Below are 16,897 nucleotides of genomic sequence, written 5' to 3' on the forward strand. Positions count from 1 at the left end.
GCATCTATATACTATAAATATACAAACCAGTAATTCTTATTTTGTTTAAATCACACATTTCCTTCTCAGTTACGCATGAGGGAAAAAAAACGCGAAATATTTATTGGCAAGTAAAACACCACAGCCGGAGGCAAAGACTCCAGTAGCCTACAGTAGGGGTATTCTCTTGAGACTGCGCTCAGGGTAGGTCATTCATTCAGGTACAGGGCTTCCTTCATCCCATCAACTTTCAACAGTGTCTCCATAGCAACCGCAGCGCACCAGGCTGGAGTGTTTGTAAGGCGCTTTTATCTCGAAACCTGATTTCTCAAAAAGCTGAGAAGAAGCCTGGTATTGAGCTGACAAATCCCCAACTAGACTAAGAAAACAGTGTGGCCCATATCCTTCAAACTCACTTTTATAGTGTGTGTGGATAGCGTTCCTTTCAAAGCAAACCACTAGCGGTGCAGTTCGTCGAATGCCCGAGAAACAGCTCTTACAACTTGGATGGAAAGGAGAATACTGTCGGTAAGCCAGAGCCCCTCTGTGGTCAATGTGCCCTACTGCATCACTAAATGTAAATCACCAGTGCCCAATTGAATAACAATGAAGTTAAAAATGGATAAACGTAGTGGAATTCCGGGTAACGCTTTCGATGATGCACACACGCCTTGAAAGCGCATTTACAATGCCTTGTAGTGCATGATAAAAACCTGCTTCATAACAACTCAGAATTAGTAACATCATCCCTATGGAGCATCATAGCCCTACCGGATACATGTATAGGGTAACCAACCCACTGAGTTGGGTAATACAACATTGCAATTGTATGCGTTCACCTATAACAATATTTTTAAGTTGGATCTATGATGCATTATGCACTTTGGTCTTATAATGCATCATAGTGATGTATTGTAAGGAAGTTAGAACTATTTATGAATTATGACAACTTATGAAAAGCGTTAAAATGCACTATAAGTGTGCCTGTAGTTAGTAAGTGTCAGCGAAATGTTTTGGCATGGTGAACCATTTTTTAACACAAGCAAGTACCAGAATGTTGAAAAATAACCTTATAATCTGATAGGTTGGTGCACCTGTGTTTCCCAATAGCAATACCTATGGTGATCCATGCCCTTTACTTTCCCGTGGGGGTGGGGGGAGACAAGACAGACGGGACAGGAGTGATTGTCTCATAGAAAGGTTTATTTTTTGCCTAAATGTACAAAGGCAAGTTACAGTATTGTATATAAAAAAAAAAAGAAATGTGGCAATGTACACTTTACATAAGAGAGAAACCCTTGGGGAAAGGACGGCGGGGAGGAGACGAGGTGGGGGAGACGAGGTGGGGGAGGAGACGAGGTGGGGGAGGAGACGAGGTGGGGGAGGAGACGAGGTGGGGGAGGAGACGAGGTGGGGGAGGAGACGAGGTGGGGGATGAACCAAAACAAAACATAGAAATAAAAAAAGAAGAAGCTGTAAACATCTTTCTTTCAAGTACCGATGACTGATACCGAGCCACTGCTCTGGGGGCGGGGCTGAGTGTGATAGAGCAGGGGAGGTTTAGGGGGCAGGGTTATGAATAGAGAACAGGAAGAGGACATCCCACACAAGAACATTCCCTCCTCCCCGGTGGGAGGAACACAAGGATCGACTACCCAAGCACCATTTGAGACAACGCCTCAAACGTGGCTGCCCGTGGGAGTATGATCAACAAGTCATTTCTCTGCCTGGCAGGTGTCAACGTACTAAAAAAAAAAAGATCTGCAAAACTAGATTCTCGAAAAATAAAATCAAGTGCTTTTCCCCCTTCCCCTCATCATTTTTAACAGCCTGCCACCAGCACAGGGGATCTGGTTTAACAATGAGACGTAGAACAGCAGAAAATGACATTATTACTATATGACCTCACCCACCTTCCGTCTTCACTCTGTACAGACGGATTAAAACCAAAACACTAACTCCTCCCCCATTGTATTATGGACACATGTCAACAACAGAAAAATCTGTGCCAGTATTAATCTGTGCCAGTATCCAATCATGGCTGAACATTAACAGTCATGTGGTGAGAGAAAAATGCACACACCCTTGAAATAACAACCCCATTAAAAGATTACAACCTCAAATAATAATAACTGTAGCGACCCGTCTTTAGAAACGGGGATATCGACTTCACCACGTTTGCGTCACAGTCGATGTCACGCAGGGCTACGAGCCAGAAGGTTCAGGGTTTTTCCACCACGGACGAGATTCTCCCTGCCGGTCTCATTACACTACAATCAGAGTCTGGCAGACAATGATCAGCCAGGGGGGAAATCAGATTTTCAACATTTTGATGCTATATTTATAGAAAATATATGCAACTAATTTTCCAACAACAGGTTTCTGTGCCAATGCACCACACAACCAATAAGCAAAGCATAACTGCACACGGATGACCAATTCCGGGCCCTTTAACATCATGTTTTGTGTTTTCAACACCAAAATGAAATGGATCTCGACAAACGGAAAACACAACCCTCCCTACGTTGTATCGACAATCTGTTTCGTAACAGATGGCTCTTTCTAGAGGCGTCACTACAGACCCTGGTTCGATTTCAGGGTGTATCACAACCGGCCGTGATTGAGAGTCCAATGGGGCGGCGCACAATGGGCCAAGCATCGTCCGGTTCGGGGGTAGGCTGTCATTGTAAATAAGAATTTGTTCTTAACTGACTTGCCGTGTTAAATAAAGGTTCAATGAAATAAAAAATAGCCAGTTCGGATGCCGGAATTATATCAGAGTGGACCGACGTACAAAGGCACCCTACGGGAGGCCTTTGATGTAGCCTAATCAGATTAAAACGTTGTGACTGGTTGTGTTCATGCCACACATAAAAATGAAATGACAAATATTTCGGCTATATTGAAGCGCTATGGTTCTAGTTGCACGAGGAATAGCCGTTCGGATCAGAGAGGAGGCAGAACGCAGGTTAATCTTTCCGGAATCACTGGGCCTGCTGGGAGCATAGGCCTATGTGGCTACATTATTATAGGACCACTTGGGAGAATGATGATCCGCAACAGACAGCCCATTCGGTATCAGAAGGAAAAAATATAGCTAGACTGGCCTGCTACTGTGCTTTTCTAGATCCACAACTGATCCAAATGGAATGAAAACATTCATATAAACAGGGATTTTGCGCTGTTATTGAAATTACATTTCCACTACAGTTTACAGCCTAGAGTAGAATGTTGTAGTCACTTGAAAACATTAATGCAATTATTCAATGCATTGTGGCGTTGTAGGCTCGTCTAGGGTAGAATCATTGTATTGTTCCTAAACAAGATCTATAGGGGAGCTTCATGTGCTCACTGTTATTTCATGCGCAATGAGACACCTGGCCTCTCCGCTGCCTATCAGCTATTCCTTTATGTTCTTGTGGATTTATATAGAAAATTGGTGCAGATTTGAATAATTTTATGTGTGGTATGATTGCTAGTTAACCTATTGCAGATCTGGACAAACAATCCACCTACCACTACTGTCACTATGAATGGTGAATAGAGGGAAGGATCTACTATTAGACTATACCGACCTGTGGTACAGTAGGAAGTTAGCACATGGAAAAACAGTGTATAAAGGAAGTACCAAAACACCTTGATATAGGGGAGGAGCATGCAAGCAGATGAGGACAATTGGCTAGGATGGAAGAAATTATATAGTAAAACCTGCTAAATGGTGAATGTAAAATACCCTCCCCTGTGCCCAGTAAAAAAACAAACAATACAAAAACCACTAATCAAATTGATTATTTCAGACTTTCCGTGCTGCGCTCCCGAGCAAGCCGGATCCATGAAGGGTAATAAAAGCACCAGAGCGAATCAGATTGACTGTTTTTAGCGGGCGGGGGCGGGCTCTGTGCGGCGGTGTTGGGATCGATGGGCACCATTTAACGGGAGAGGGGTGGACCGGGTGGGAGAATCTGCTGTGTTTTACCTCTCTATCAAACCTTCTGGACAGCAGCTCTGCTCTCAGCCTGTCTCGCTCCAGTCCTACTTTGTCTGTCGCGGCAGAAAGTAATCATGTGCCAACTTCCCCAGCCAACAAACTGCATTCACGATCGGCATCTTGTGGAACCCGAAAAAACGACAACAAAGGAGTGAAGGTTACAATGACATGTTGACATGTGACATTGTTTTCCTTGAGGCGGCTTGGGAACGTGCGCGGAGAAGGGACTAAAATGGCATCGTGGGCTTCGAGGGGGGACAACAAGCTTCCGAAGGGGTGAGGTCCAGGGAGGGAGGGAAAAAAATGATCACAACACTTCAATTCTAAAGCTGTTACGTCAGCTACAGTTTGTCATATTATATCAAGAATGTTAGGGAAAAAAAGAGAAGGCTAACAGACCAAAAAAGAAAAGAAAAAAAGCAAGTAGGACATTTTTTCAATAGCATCGAAACAAACCTTTTTAAAATAATTCCTCTGTACACTATATACAGAAAACCACAATAGTGAGTGCGTGTGGGGAAAAAGAGAGAGAGAGAAGGGCGGGAGGGAGCTGATAGGAAGTGTCCCAAAGCAAACGTGCACACGGCTCGTTCCGCTGGGAAGGACTATGTGTTGGGCTAACGCGTTACAGTGCCGTCTTACACCATGCAGGCACACACACACGACAGAGATAGTTGGAAAGGAGAGAGAGATATGATGGGAGGGGATGTGTGGGCCCGCAGGAGAGATTCCATTTTGCAATTGCTTTCATTCACCAAATATAGCACAGGGGCATGTGCCAACTCCCAGTAACACAGCACTCCGTGACTACGAGTACTCTAATAAATATACAGGAGTGAGCTGCCCGTCTCTCCAGCACTACACACTAGATCAGAGGGAGAGCGAGTGCAGCAGCTGCCATATCCACTGAGCATCCATTGACAGCTCTGGAGAGAGCCTCCCTCTGTGTTCTTCGATGTCCACTGATGAGGGAGGACTGCAGCCATCCCATGATGCAGTTTGGTGAGAGACTAGCAGCAGTAGCCAGATTGTGGTTTGCAGACAGTTGCCAACTGTTCACATACAAAGTCCTGTGGGTCCCAGACAGCTTCCATGTCCACAAACTGACACTTGGAGCCCACAACAGCCAAAACAAATGCCATATGTACTGTAAGAGCTGGATGGATGGCTCTATGGACCCTCTCTCCTCTTCCAGCCTCAGCAGTGTCCAGTGAGGATGGATGGCTTGGATAGATGGTTCTATAGAACCAGAGGCCGCATCTGAAGAATCCAGACGGCCTTTCCGATCAGTGCATCTTTCTCCTTCCCTTTCCGGGTCACAGAGCTTGGAGAGCCCCTGAATGGTGCATCTGTACTCCTCTCCTCCCCCTCCGTTCCTCTTCTCTCTCGGAGCCAAAATACCTTCTGGCACAGATATGTCCTCTCCCTCTAAGGCGGGGCCCTCGCTGAGCAGCTGGGAGCTGTAGCCGTAGCGGATGCATTGGTGCTGCTTTGTAAACTGGATGACCCTTTGGAAAAGGAAAACCGCGACACAGCTGCCGCCTCCGACGCCACTGAGAGAGGCCAGTAGTGTTCGAAGCAGCGGCAAACAGCCAAGGGAGTTTCCTTACTGGGTCAGAGTGAGATGGAAACAAGGTAGTCAAGCCAAGACGTGGAACGAACGCCGCACAAAAGCCTCATACAAAAAAAAAAGCACAAAAAAAACTAACACGGATATTGTTTACGCTCTGAACAAACTCAAGTAGGCGGATGATGACTTTTCACAAAACAACAAAAACATTGTGAACTTGAAAGTTCCTCCCCCTGAAACTGAACAGACAGAGAGGAGGACTGTTTCTGTCAGTGTATGAAGATGAGCAGCTTCGGCTTGCATAGAAAGCCCAGAGTGGAGGAGAGGGATGGGGACACCAGTAGGTCCCTCCTCTGGCCCAAACAACAACCCCCCCCCAATAAAAGACATAACCGAAAAAGAAATGGGTCCATTGCAATGAAGGTCTCAAGATGTCCTCAGGGTCAGTGGGTAGGTTGGTGGATGGACGAAACAATCCACTTCCTCAAGTTAAGCTGCAACTCCACTACGCTAAGGCCCAGGATCCGTGAACAATCCATTAAGTCCATATTTCCATGTAGTGATTTCAAACTTAATCCAGTTTGTTTCTGATCAACCTCCTCTCCCTTTTGCACTCTCTAGTTCCAAAATGGTCGTCGATGGGCCTCACCCCATCAGAACGTGCCAGTCTCATCAGGCCTTATTCCGGGCCTTTTAGTCCTTCCTGTGAATGTCTCAGCAGTGCAAAGGAGTCAATGGACTGGCTGGCTGGTTGGCCGTGCGGTACCAGAGGAGGTGGGCTCGGTGAGCCCTCAACCAAGCCATAGGAAGCCTTGCTGTGGGGGTGGCCATCAATGAAGCTGAGGGAGGAACCAGATCAGCCGGAACAGCCAGGCAAAATCAACTAAAAGTACAACAAACACCATTGAACTGATGTTTAAAAAACGAGCGCCGCAGCACGCTTCCTTATGTGATCCAGTCACATGGCTCCAGGCAAGGTTGAGGTCAGCCAATCAGGTCTCCCTGTGTGGGGAAAAAAAGACACAGGGAGAGTTATACAAACAGCAACGGCAAGGATTTTAAAATCCACATTCAACAAGATGATTGGCCTGTATTTAGCATTGCTTAATCAAGCCTATATTGTAGTGTAACGCACTACGGAGAATCACACATTCTGTTTTCTTGAATGACGCTTGGAATAAAATGTAGTTGATGTTTGTTCATATTGTGTCCAGCAGAGGGCAGCATAGAATGCAATGTATGTTTGTCATCAAACAACTGGAAATCCTTCTAGTAGTCAGTAGCAGCTTTGACTAAGGTACTAGCTTCAGAAAAATGACCATGTTTAAACACCAGGAAGAAGTGTGTGTGTGTGTATGCAGCATTTTTTGTCCTCAGGAGCTGTGAAGGGGAACTGGTTCTTGCTTACCATTCTCACCTCCGTGCAGGGGGGTACATGGAGGGGGCGGAGGCTTGCTGACTGGCAACAATGGCTGATGAGGAGAGACCTGTGAAGGAAGAGCCCAACGTTAGATACGCCTCCATATACTAATAATGACTCAAACTTTTGTCAATACACTCCTACACCAAGTTTGGCTACTCATGGATTGCATGTTATTACTGTACCTATTCTATAGTACCTTAGGTGGGAGAAAAGGGCCTTGCAAAGTTATATAATTTGACAGTGATGTAATTACCATAGAAAAGCGCTCCATTTGAGCAGTTAGCTCATTGAACACCAAAGTCAGAGAGAGAGATGTGTTCCGTGTGCTTGAGCCCGTTTGTGGGCGTCCATCTGTCACTCACCTGTGGCATAGGACAGGTCGTACTGCCCCGAGAGAAGCGGGTAGCCCAGGTGGTGATGGGAAGGCAGGATGCGCTGCGAGGGCGAGGAGCGCGGCCGGTCTATGTCTCGGTCTCGTTCGGAAGCGGCGCGCTCCCGTTCCCGTTCGTGCAAGGGGGTCTTGTCGCTGACTGTCGGCGACTTGCTCTTGTACTGGCTGGCATGCTGGTGAAGGATGTCCAGGGCCTTGGCCTCTGAGGCGGACTTGCCGCTGACCGTGGGGCTGGCGCGCGACGCCTTCTCACCGCCCTCTTCGCCTGGCCCCATTTTACTGCCGTAGGGAGAGAAGGAGAAGTAGGAACCTGGGGGTGACAAAGGTGGTTAGACACCATGACATGAGTCGATTCCGCGTTTCCATTTAGAATTAAAGCAGGAAATATCAGGAATTAATACACCAAGTCATTTTTGTACATATCATAGTACAGACTGAAAATACTATTCCATTGGAAGAGGTGTATGTATCCCAAGGCATTAACTCTTACCAGGGTAGTTCTGCATCATGACCGAGGGCATCCCGCGGTAGCCCGGGTGGCTGGGGTCATAGCCCTGGCTGTAGCCATAGGCTCCGTGCATGTAGGGAATGTAGCCCTGGTGCTGGGCCAGGGGAGAGGAGAACTGCATGTGGGCAGCAGTGGCCCTCGGGTCCTTCACCATCCCCCGGTGCTCCTCAGAGGCCGCCAACGACGACCGGGGCTCAGCCCCCTCTTTGCTCTCCTCCTTGGGGGTGGCGTCTTTGGACCGAGCCCTCTCATCCCTGCCCTCCTTGCCCTTTCGGTCTCTGTCTCGGTCCCGTTCCCTGTCTCGGTCCCTGTCCCTCTCTCGGTCCGCTCGATCTCGGTCTCTTTCCCGTTCCCTGTCGCGTTCCTCTTTCCACCGCTCCTCGTCCTGTGGTTTCTGGGCCTCAGGGTACTTGCTGGGGTAAACGTAAGGCCACAGCCTCGAGTCAGGCTCCTGAAAACACCACAACATCTATCTCATTACAGACAATATCTCAACAGTTGTCTTACACATTTAAAAAAAAATCCACTTTAACATTTCCCAAAATACACAACAACAACAAAATGTATACTGCTAATTTTGAATGGGTGGCTCATTATGTTAAACATCCAATCAAAATCAACAGATTCAAACACAGCTGGGTCATGTTACCTGTCTGTACCACATGCCCTGCTCCATAGCCGAGGGCCTGCCCGACTCCATGCCCGCCTTGAGCTCCTCCCTCTTCCCATGGTGCCCTCCCTCGCTCAGCTTCATCTTCAGCCCCTCGGCCTGCTGGGCCGGCGCCTTGGCATCCTCACCCTTGGGCATGATGACCGATGACTTGGCCTGCTCCAAAGAAGACGAGGGATCTTTGGACAGCTTGCCCTGGGGTGGCCCTCCTTTGCCCAAATCTGTGAGACTGGGGGCCTTGGAGAGGGTGGGGGGCACCGAAGCCTTCTGCTTCCATTCCTCACTCTGCTCCTTCCCCGAGGAGCCCTCTCGATCCCTGTCCTTTCCAGCAGCGTCCGATTTCTTCTCGGCGGCACGGTGCTGCTCAGCTGCTGCCTGTCGCTGCCTCTCGTCGTACTGCTGCCGGTAGGCTGGGTTGGTGTTCATCAGGTGGTTGTGGTAGGCCTGGTCCGGGTGGTAGGCGTACGGGGGAACGTAGGCATACTGGTTGTAGTAGAGAGGCTGCATGTACATGTTGGAGCGCTGCTGGATGACTGAGGCCTGCTGCTGTTGCCCCGGTCCAGAGGCACCCATCTCAGGCTTACGGTCCTCCTGCAGCTCCTGCTTGACCTTACGGTCCTCATCGCCTGGCTCCTCCTGCTCCTCTTTCTTTACCTTGACCTGGGCCCCCTCCTGCAGTGTGGCCCCCGTGACAGACACCCCCGGGCTAGGGTTGGGATTGGCGTAGTTCGGGGAGTAGTAGGTCTCGTAGCCGGGGTAGTAGGGGGACTCCTTGCTGGGTGTTTGGGCGGGGAACAGGGCCTTCTTGGCACTCTCTCGGATAGCCTGCTCCTCGGACTTGATGCCTTTGGCGCCCTCCACCCGACCTTCGCCGTCCTCACCCGCGTCTGAGATGTCCGAGTAGGCCGGGCTATTGGTCTTCACTGAGGAATTGTCGGCTCCGTTCTGCGTGACCACGTGGAGCGGGGTGAGGGGTTGGGCCATGCCTCCAGCCTCTATCCTGCTGGCCACACCGATGGATGGACTTGGGGCATTGTCAGTGAAGCTGTAGATCTTGTCCGCCTCTGCCTTGATGCTGGCCAGCCGGCTCTGGTGGGGGTCCGATGAGCCATTCAGGAGTCCATCACCTTTGCTCCCCGGGTCCGAGGATTCAGAGTATGGGCTCTTGCCTTCTTCCGGCTTCCCCCCTTTCCCTTTGGGGCTGTCTCCCTCCTTTCCCGCCTCTTTCTTCTTCTTGTCTTTCTTCTTCTTGTCCTTCGAGCCGATCAGAGCTGGGTTCACAGACGAGGGGTCTCCCGGGGCCGAGGGCTTGGGCTGGATGGCTTTCAGCTGCGGGCTCTTGGGAATGGACTGAACCACTGAGCCCAAGGCAGGGGTGGAGCCGGGGCTGGCTGCAGGGAAGCCACCGGCCGTCTGTAGGGAGTACAGCTGCTGAGGCGGTATGGCAGTGGCGATGGGCCGCGCTGACTTCATGCCCTTCTGGGCCAGCTTGTCCACCTTGGAGCCGCTACCCGTCTTCTTGGCCCTGTCTTTCTTGTCGTCCATGCCGTCATTGCTGGCCTCATCTGTTAGGCAGGGCCCGTCTTCGCAGCCGTCTATGGCCATACCAACTGCCTCCGGGTCTGCCTCGCAGGGCTTCTTTTTGCTCTGCTTGGAGCCAAATTTCCCAGAGGAGGGCGATGGAGTCTGGGCCTCGAAGCCCCTGCCCTTGGGTGTGACTGAGCGGGCCGGGGACAAGCAGCCCTTCTGAGAGATGGAGGCACCGTTGCAGCTGCCCGGATCGGGGTGGAGAGTGGAGTCCTCTCCGTACTCACTGTCCCCATCCATGTCCAACTTCATGTCATCGTCGTTGTGGGCGCGGGCCTGGTGGTACTTGAGGCCATTAATGTGCTTGTATTTCTTGTTGCAGTTGGGGTGTGGGCAGTCGATGAGCACTGGCGAAGGGCAGTTGCGGTCGAGTTGTGGCGGGGGAAGGGGCTCTGCCTTAATAGTGGGAATGCTGGGGAGGACGGTGTGGGGCACTCCTCTGGGGCCGCTGTTGGAGTTGGTGCGCATGCGCTTGCTGCCCTTGGTGTCCTCAGAGCTGGAGTTTGGCTCCATGTCTGAGGCGGGCTTGTTCTTGCGCTTGTTGGCCGACGATGAGCTGGCCTTGACATCCTCCGTGTTGCTGTTGGGTGGTGTGCGGCGCTCCGACGACGTCTGGCTGCCCCGCCGGCTCTTGCTGCTGTTATTGGCGGCACGCGTCTTGCTGGTGCCGCTGCCCTTATTGTCTGAGGAGTTGCTGTTCTCGTTGACAGGCGTGTTGCCGTTAGGCCTCATCCTCTTCCCCCGGCCCCGGCCGTTCCTCATCTCCAAGTCGCTGGTGGGGGACTCACAGAACCTAAGAGAACCGAAACCAGAGAATTAAACCTATTGGCCATTAGCAACCCCCCCTCCTCCAACAAGAGAACTCACTGCCATCCTGAAATCCCTACCAACAGCCATAAGGAACTGTCACAGTGGATAGTGGATATGAAACAATACAAGCCAAAGGTGTTGAGCGCTCTCAATTCCGTTGCCATTCTCGGTCAGCAGAGAGACACTCAGATGGGAATGCATCTTTCTCTCTCTCGCTCTTTCACTTTTTATGTCCAAACTCAGAATCAAATAGGCTTCCCAAAAATAACATGGTGAACGTTTATTTTGATTGACAATTTTGTGCATTTATCAAAATACCATCAGGTAGCCTGATTTCAGACGTGTCATGTAAACAAGATTATTAGGGAAATCATTCTTCTTGAAAAGCTTGTAAACGTTGTCAAACTATTACATTAATCTGACTATTCACAATAATCATATTAGTGTATGCATACTCAGTACTAGCAGTCTCTCTATTGGTCAGTCACTCGGGAACGGCTCGTAATACCAGCTACAGTACACGATAAAGGCTCAACATTTCTGACACTGACAGAACTTAATCGTCAGACCTAGACCCTGTCACAATGAAAGAGCAAAGACGTCCGACAATCGTTTACGACCTAAGCATTTGCCCAAGATGCAGAAATGTTGTCTGGGACCGCAAAATCGTGGCATAAGAAAGTCTCTCTCTCACATAAAAAAAAAACTATACAGTCAAAAGGTGGTGAACCACTCAATCCCGTTGCATCTCTCTCTCTAATATCACCGCACCGATTCCAGAGGGCTCTTTTTTAAAATGTGTATTTTTTTTTAACAGGCCCCGGATGTGTGCCGGATTCTGATCCTCTCGTTATCCCCCCCCAATCTCGACAGCCCAATGTGTTCTGACAGATGGCCAAGCGCCACGGGGGCACGGACAGATTAGGCCAGGGTGACGTGGCAGCTGATCAGATAGGAAGAGATAACACCCCCCTTTACACACCAGCCAACAGGGAACAGAGCGGCAGAGACGGAGAGAGGGAAGAGTCACAGAGCTCTATCAAAAAGACGCGTTGCACGGCAGGAAAGGTGGCTGCAGTGTAGATCTGATCTGGAACGATGGCATGCGAGGCAGTTTTTTCTCCTACATGAACCACTGACATATCGCAACTTGGATTATGGATGAATACACAGTTAAATGGCACGAGAAGATTACTGCGTGGCACACAAAGCTATGGAGATGAAGGACGATTGCTTACAGCACTATAGCACATGGTGAAACAATTACCTATCGACTTTATATTCCCATTTTCACTGTAGGGTTGGGGAATATTATGATAGCATCGTCTATTGACGATTACTGACAGCCATCGTCGATGGTGACGACATCGTGATGCGACAGATGTTGGTTCAGCATTTTGCCCATTCGCTATATAGCCTATTTCTTTAAATATGGTATATACAGAACTCAAGAGAGGATTGTAGGCCAGACAGAGTGGAGAATTCCACCAAAGCAGCACAAAATGTCCATAAAATATTGTTTCACTCTCTCTCTCTCTCTCTCTCTGCCGGATGCATGGGCCTTAAGGACAGCAAAGAGTGTGCAATTTTAGCAGTCTTCTGCCACGATTTTGCCGTCCCAGACAACATTTCTGCATCTTGGGCAAATCCTTAGGTTGTAAACGATTGTCGGACGTCTTGGCTCGTTCATTGTGACAGGGTCTAAGGTCTGACGCTTAAGTTCTGGCAGTGTCAGAAATGCTGTGCAAGAAGAACGATTTCCCTAATAACCTTGTTTACATGACACGTCTGAAATCAGGCCACCTGACGGGATGAACGCACAAAAATTGTCAATCAAAATAAACGATCACCGTGTTATTTTTGGGAAGCTTATTTGATTCGGAGAGATAAAAAGTTGCGCATGGGAAAACTATTTATGAGATGCATATTTGACATTTTCCTCGAACTCACTTCACTCGTGCATAAGCATAGAAGGAGACTTGCGCTGCTGCTGCTGGCACACAGTCATTGTACGTGTTTAGTCGAAGTCTATGAAAGGCTCAGCCAGCAGTATGGTGCCTCTTGACAGGATCGATGGCAGAGGAGAAAACTCCTGTGTCAGTGGGGGGGGGGTTCTGATACCCTATGATTTTTCATTCATAACGGCTGACACCCAAGGACAAGAAAAGCTATGGGGGAAAATCCGCCCCCGAGGCCCTTCATACCAATATCTGTCTATTTTCAAGTGTCTGCCAGACTGCATGTTCTGTTTGAACTTGTGTGTGTGTGTGTGCATGCGTGGGTTTGTACGTTTTGAGTGAGTGTGTGTGTATTTGAGTTACTGTATGCTTACCTTGGCGGGGCCCAGTCGTGCCTTGTGCAGTCAAGGAGGGTTCCCACATATGTCTTGTTTCTCCAGGTCACGTTTACCACCAGCATACCTGGGAGGAGGAGGAGAGAGGGGGGCACGATGAGTAATGACGATTACAGAGGAATTGCCATCTCATGTCCTCCTCCATCAGCCAAGAGTCTAAACCACCACGCAACACACACAATAAAACAGGTCATATAAATCGAACCGCTAATTATTAGCAAAAATGCTAATATATCGTACACAGTATAGACTGGTAAACATACAACACCGTGCTAAAAATCTGTCATACTAATCATTGGTTTCATATCAATTTCTAAAGCGAAAAAGACGGCAGTAAGCAACATTCAGGTCAATCTGAAATGAATGGCATCTCAGAGTATTGAATAAAATAGTGGGGACTGTTTAGCATTCAGCATGCTGCAAGCTGGTTTCCCTGTCGGAACTGCTAACAAACACACCTCCCCCCTCCATTAGAACAGAGCAGTTCCTGATTACAACCTAAGAGCAGCACAGTACACTGACAGACGGCCATCCATTTGTATGCAGCTGAGCGAGGGACGAATGAGGAGGGGAAAAAAACAGGGGCATGGTGTCCTCCATCTGACATTACTGCCTGCAGACTGCAGAGGCTCCACAGGAGAAGAAAAAAAACGTATTTTCGTGCCGGGGAAGGAAACAGCCGAGGCATATAAAAGAGTTCCCTGGTCGTGAGAGCCCAGGTCTGTCGCCTTCAATTTGTCTCTCGAATGGTTTGCGCATTGGATGGCAGACACTTTGATACTAGAAGAGTGGAGGGTTGAAGCTCGGCTCATCTGTGCGCTTGGTTGCTGAGAGAAACTGCCATGCGCTCTTGGACCACTAGGGGGCAGTTGGTATCACAGGATGAGCTTCCATTGAATCACTACCACACACACACACACACACTCCATTTCATTGAGACATTCCCCCGGGGGCTTGTCTTTCATAATTGACCTGAACTCTGTCAGCCGACCGTTTTGCCTTTGCAGCGTCTCTCATAAATCTCAGTCACAATGATTGTGTTTACACAGGACATTCAAGATAATGTTGCCTAACTCAAGTGTACAATATTGTTTTGGTTTCAAGAAAGGGAATATGCACAATTAACTTGAATGGCTAAACGTTTTACAACCGTTCCGATAGATTTTCACTATTATGCGCCGTGCATGGTTTTTGTCAGAGCAGCAAAACGCCAATAGAACAAAAGTTCACTATATTACAATGAGGAAAAACATTGATTTTCAACCAGACAAGCCGTTCAAACAAACAATGATAAATGTGTGCGAGTTTATGTCCAGGCAGACGTTACGCAGAACCGCCTTAGTAGCAATTATCCCATCTGCGATCAGTTAGCATGACATCAGCTCGTTGCTGGAAAGGTAACCATGCAGGACAAACAAAGGCCTCTGTCAATTCCATGTCATTTACTCTGGCGCGCAAATGTTATTCCAAATGGCCTGCAACGCTGATGTGCAACACCGGAGCCTTGTAAAGAAAGTCTGAGCCAAGGAATAAAAAAAAAATAGAAAATCTGATTCGGTCCATTTCTGAGCTTATTACACACACCATTCATGTAGTCCCTGAAATCTTGAAGTGCCTGAAGTGCTTTAAGCAGGTGAGGGAAGTCCCTAAATTCACATACAGAATTGTAAAAACACAGGTGTGGGTTGAAGTGTGTGAGCTGCGTGTGTGTGTAATATGAATAAGTAGAACCTAGCCTATGTTCTCGTAGCCACAGTGTGAGGGAGAAACAAGTGGTAAAAAAGCCCAGACAGTGCTGCTTTTCAGGCCTGAAAGCCTGCAGCTCACGTCGATCCTCTCCCCTGATAGTGACCTCTGTGTGTGCCAGATTAATCGTTGGTGGTAACCCGAGTCTGCCAGCATTAAAGCTACATGTCTGACAGCGTCTTGAAGACTAATTCCGTTTTTTAAGAAGCTCAGAGAGCTCTCGGCCCCTGCCTCCGTCTCCTTTTTAAAAATGTTTAGCTTGGAATGCAGTAGTTGTTGCTGGAAATACTGTCGGTTTCTCGACCTGCAAAGCCATTGTTCTTACCCTGGTCTTTCACTTTAGTGAAGATAGAAACTCATTAGTGTGAAACTGATAAGACACAGAAAGCAAAGATGTAAACAAAGTGATCTCCGTACTTCCGCATGTTGAGCTTCGAGGGCTGCTGGGGTTTAGACCGACAGATAATGAGTTTATTCCTCACTGAAGAGATAAGGGGCGGGGTTGCGGTGGGGGGAAGGGCTGGCTGGCGCACTGGACAATGAGAAAATTCAGAGATGGCTCGTCTCCATCTGTTGTAGCCTTAGCCTAGCTTTAGTATAATATAATGCCATTTAGCAAGCGCTTTTACACAAAGCAACTTACAGTCATGCGTGCATACATTTTACGTATGGGCGGTCCCAGGGATTGAACCCACTAGCCTGGCGTTATTGGCGCCATGCGCTACCAACTGAGCTACAACGGACCAGGTGACCCACCACACAAGCACTGGGGAGTGTTTCAAATAGAAAACAACAAACAATAAAAACTCACTCACTTCCACACTACACATAACCCCCCCAGGCACTGAACCTTCCCAGAACAGAACAGAGTCTGAACATGGAGGGAGACTACGCAACATTAAGTCTTCTCAGGCTAAACAATACAAATGTGTGTCAGTCTCTCTCTTTCTCTCCGTGTGCAGATGTGTTTCCCCTCCCAGCGAGTCTGCCTGGGGTGTTTAGGGCTTGTATAAGTGAGACAGTCCTGTTGGAGAGTTGCTCATTGTAGAGAGAGAGAGAACGCCTGGCAGTTTTTTTTCATACTTGCGGTGTGGGACTGTCAGAGGCTGTTTTGCATACCTCTCAGCAGACTGCGCCTGCCAAGAGCAGCAAACTGGAGCAGCAGACAAGCCCAAACTCAGACAAAAAGCTCAGCTCGCTGGGGTTTTCACTCATCCAGAGAGCATGAAGAGCAGATCTCCGGATAGGGTTGGAGGATTTGGGGGCAATTCCTTTTCCTTCTTCATGGCTGAGTTGCAAATCTTTCAGGACTTTATAAGGGTCTGTGTGAGTGGATGTGTGAAAGAGTCAAGTAGTCTCTGTGAACTAGGCAACCAACCCCCCCTCTGAAATATCTAAATCCCCCACCTGCTCCATCTTGGTTTATGCCCTTCTCACTGTTTGCTAAAAACATCTGCGTTAGCCTGGCACATTTGTATCAAACTGAGGAACCAGAAAGGTCCAGAAAGAGTAAGTAGACAAGAGCAAAAGAGAAAGAGACAAGAGAAATGTAGACAGAAAAGAGCACAAACAAAGTGAAATGGCGAGATGCACTGAGTGAGAAAGAAGCTAGGAGAGACATGAACCGCTTGCCCCCATGTTGATTCTTAAGTGCAGCAGCTAGGAACCTTGTCATGTCACATCCCTTCCCTCCCACTACCCCCGCAGAGCAACAAAGACCACCTCCACCACCACCTCCAGCCCTGCTCCCCTAACCCCTCCTCGCCTCCCCCATCAAAGGCCTCCCTAATGGCAACAAAGAGCTGACAAGCTCCCAGAGGGAGCCTGGGGGTCCGGGGGCCTCTCCTGACTGGGTCACCAGTTTAATAATCT

General features: G+C 48.7%; 1 protein-coding gene across 7 annotated transcripts in view; it reads right to left on the reverse strand.

Annotated features, from left to right (window-relative positions):
- Positions 1 to 1,161: 1,161 nt before the first annotated feature.
- Positions 1,162 to 16,897, reverse strand: part of znf609a (zinc finger protein 609a) — a 184,312-nt gene continuing 168,576 nt past the window's right edge. For all 7 annotated transcript variants that reach the window (XM_024378945.2, XM_042301314.1, XM_042301317.1 and 4 more), the window contains 6 exons: positions 13,259 to 13,346; positions 8,509 to 10,909; positions 7,842 to 8,310; positions 7,323 to 7,661; positions 6,946 to 7,024; positions 1,162 to 6,539 (listed from right to left, as the gene is read on the reverse strand). In XM_024378945.2, the coding sequence (XP_024234713.1) occupies positions 6,951 to 7,024; positions 7,323 to 7,661; positions 7,842 to 8,310; positions 8,509 to 10,909; positions 13,259 to 13,346 (3,371 nt within the window). In that variant the 3' untranslated portion in view covers positions 1,162 to 6,539; positions 6,946 to 6,950. The remainder of the gene's footprint in view (positions 6,540 to 6,945; positions 7,025 to 7,322; positions 7,662 to 7,841; positions 8,311 to 8,508; positions 10,910 to 13,258; positions 13,347 to 16,897) is intronic.

This window comes from Oncorhynchus tshawytscha, linkage group LG19 (assembly GCF_018296145.1).
Source record: "Oncorhynchus tshawytscha isolate Ot180627B linkage group LG19, Otsh_v2.0, whole genome shotgun sequence".
Lineage (NCBI taxonomy): Eukaryota > Metazoa > Chordata > Actinopteri > Salmoniformes > Salmonidae > Oncorhynchus > Oncorhynchus tshawytscha.